Raw genomic sequence first — 1,214 nt, 5'->3', positions numbered from 1 at the left:
GGGAGGACCGCGGCCGCCGAGTGCCGCTGGCGAAGGCTCCGACTTTGCCAAGCCCCGGGAAACGAAGAACCACATGCCCGCCCTTAGGGAAGGGGACCCGCCGAGGGAACCAGCGGGGCCCGCCTCGTGTCAGCTTTACCCGTGCCGTGGCCGGGGAATCGCGTCCGTCTTCATCTCCTGCATCGTTTCCGAGGCTCCAGTTCTAGCCGGGGTCCGGTCCCGAGTCACGGTCGCTGTTATTCGAAGGGCCGCGCGGGCCCGGCCCTCCCGCGGCCCATTGGGCACCGCCGGGCCGGGGGCGCACCGGGGGAGGAGCGGGGCGGAACCCGGCACACACGGCGGACTGCAGGGGGCAGCTCTGCCTGACGCCGGGACACACTGAGCATCCCGTTCCCACAGCACCGAGAGCTGACGAGTGTGTCTCAAACCCAGATAACTGAATGGCTGTTGAGTCTAGCCAGGACTGCTGGTAATAAACAACTGTAGGGCGGCACTGGAAAAACATCCTTGTTGTAGTTCCTGCACTGTAGGATGTGAGCGTAGAATGAGATTAAAACCAAGTGTGTAATTTACTAATAAAACTTTCTGATTATTTGCAAAGCCTCTGACTTTGTACATTCCTTTCGACCATGAGCATTTATGAATCTTAGGTGCTTCCTTCCCCTTAGCTGGGTCATCATTCCTTTTCTGTTCCCTTGTCCTCTTGGCCCTATGGAACACGATCAAAGAGGTGACAAAGGACAGACAGATGTGTGTACCCCCCCCACCAGGGCATGGCTCCCCCATGACATTCATGCTGTGTCCAACAGAGAACAGTGGAGACAAGCACTGGATGAACACGCCTTTGTCTACTGTGGCAAAAAATAATAGTAATTTAAAAAAAGCAACCAAACCTGGAGTCACATCCAGCTGACCCCTGAAAATCTACCCCCGATACGCACACACCCCGCGGCCACAGACTGAACGGGAACCGGACCCTACGGGTCACCAGCTAGATCAGGGAGGAGTCGGGCGAGGAAGGGACGCTCACCCCTCGCTGCTGTTCCGGAGACTCTGGGAAGTCATCTCCACAGCGCCCGGGCTGCCTGAGGAGGCTCAGGGCCGCAGGATGGGGCTGTCCCGAGCACGGCACAGGAAGGGCACAAGGAAAAGGTTCTTTCAAACCGGCGCTGGGGGCAGCAGAGGAACTCGCAAGGAACGCGGCCGCCGAGTGC

General features: G+C 58.8%; 1 protein-coding gene across 3 annotated transcripts in view; it reads right to left on the bottom strand.

The window, feature by feature from the left end:
* NUMA1 (nuclear mitotic apparatus protein 1) overlaps positions 1-1,114 on the bottom strand; it is a 19,315-nt gene extending 18,201 nt beyond the window's left edge. For 2 of the 3 annotated variants that reach the window (XM_031064214.1, XM_031064215.1), the window contains exon 1: positions 1,031-1,111. In XM_031064214.1, the coding sequence (XP_030920074.1) occupies positions 1,031-1,065 (35 nt within the window). In that variant the 5' untranslated portion in view covers positions 1,066-1,111. Of the gene's footprint in view, positions 1-1,030 lie in introns of all 3 variants that reach the window. The other variant, XM_031064216.1, reaches the window with a different exon arrangement.
* Between the last annotated feature and the right edge of the window lie 100 nt (positions 1,115-1,214).

This window comes from Geospiza fortis, unplaced genomic scaffold, assembly GCF_000277835.1.
Source record: "Geospiza fortis unplaced genomic scaffold, GeoFor_1.0 scaffold283, whole genome shotgun sequence".
Classification (NCBI taxonomy): Eukaryota; Metazoa; Chordata; class Aves; order Passeriformes; family Thraupidae; genus Geospiza; species Geospiza fortis.
This window is presented reverse-complemented; position numbering and strand designations above follow the sequence as displayed.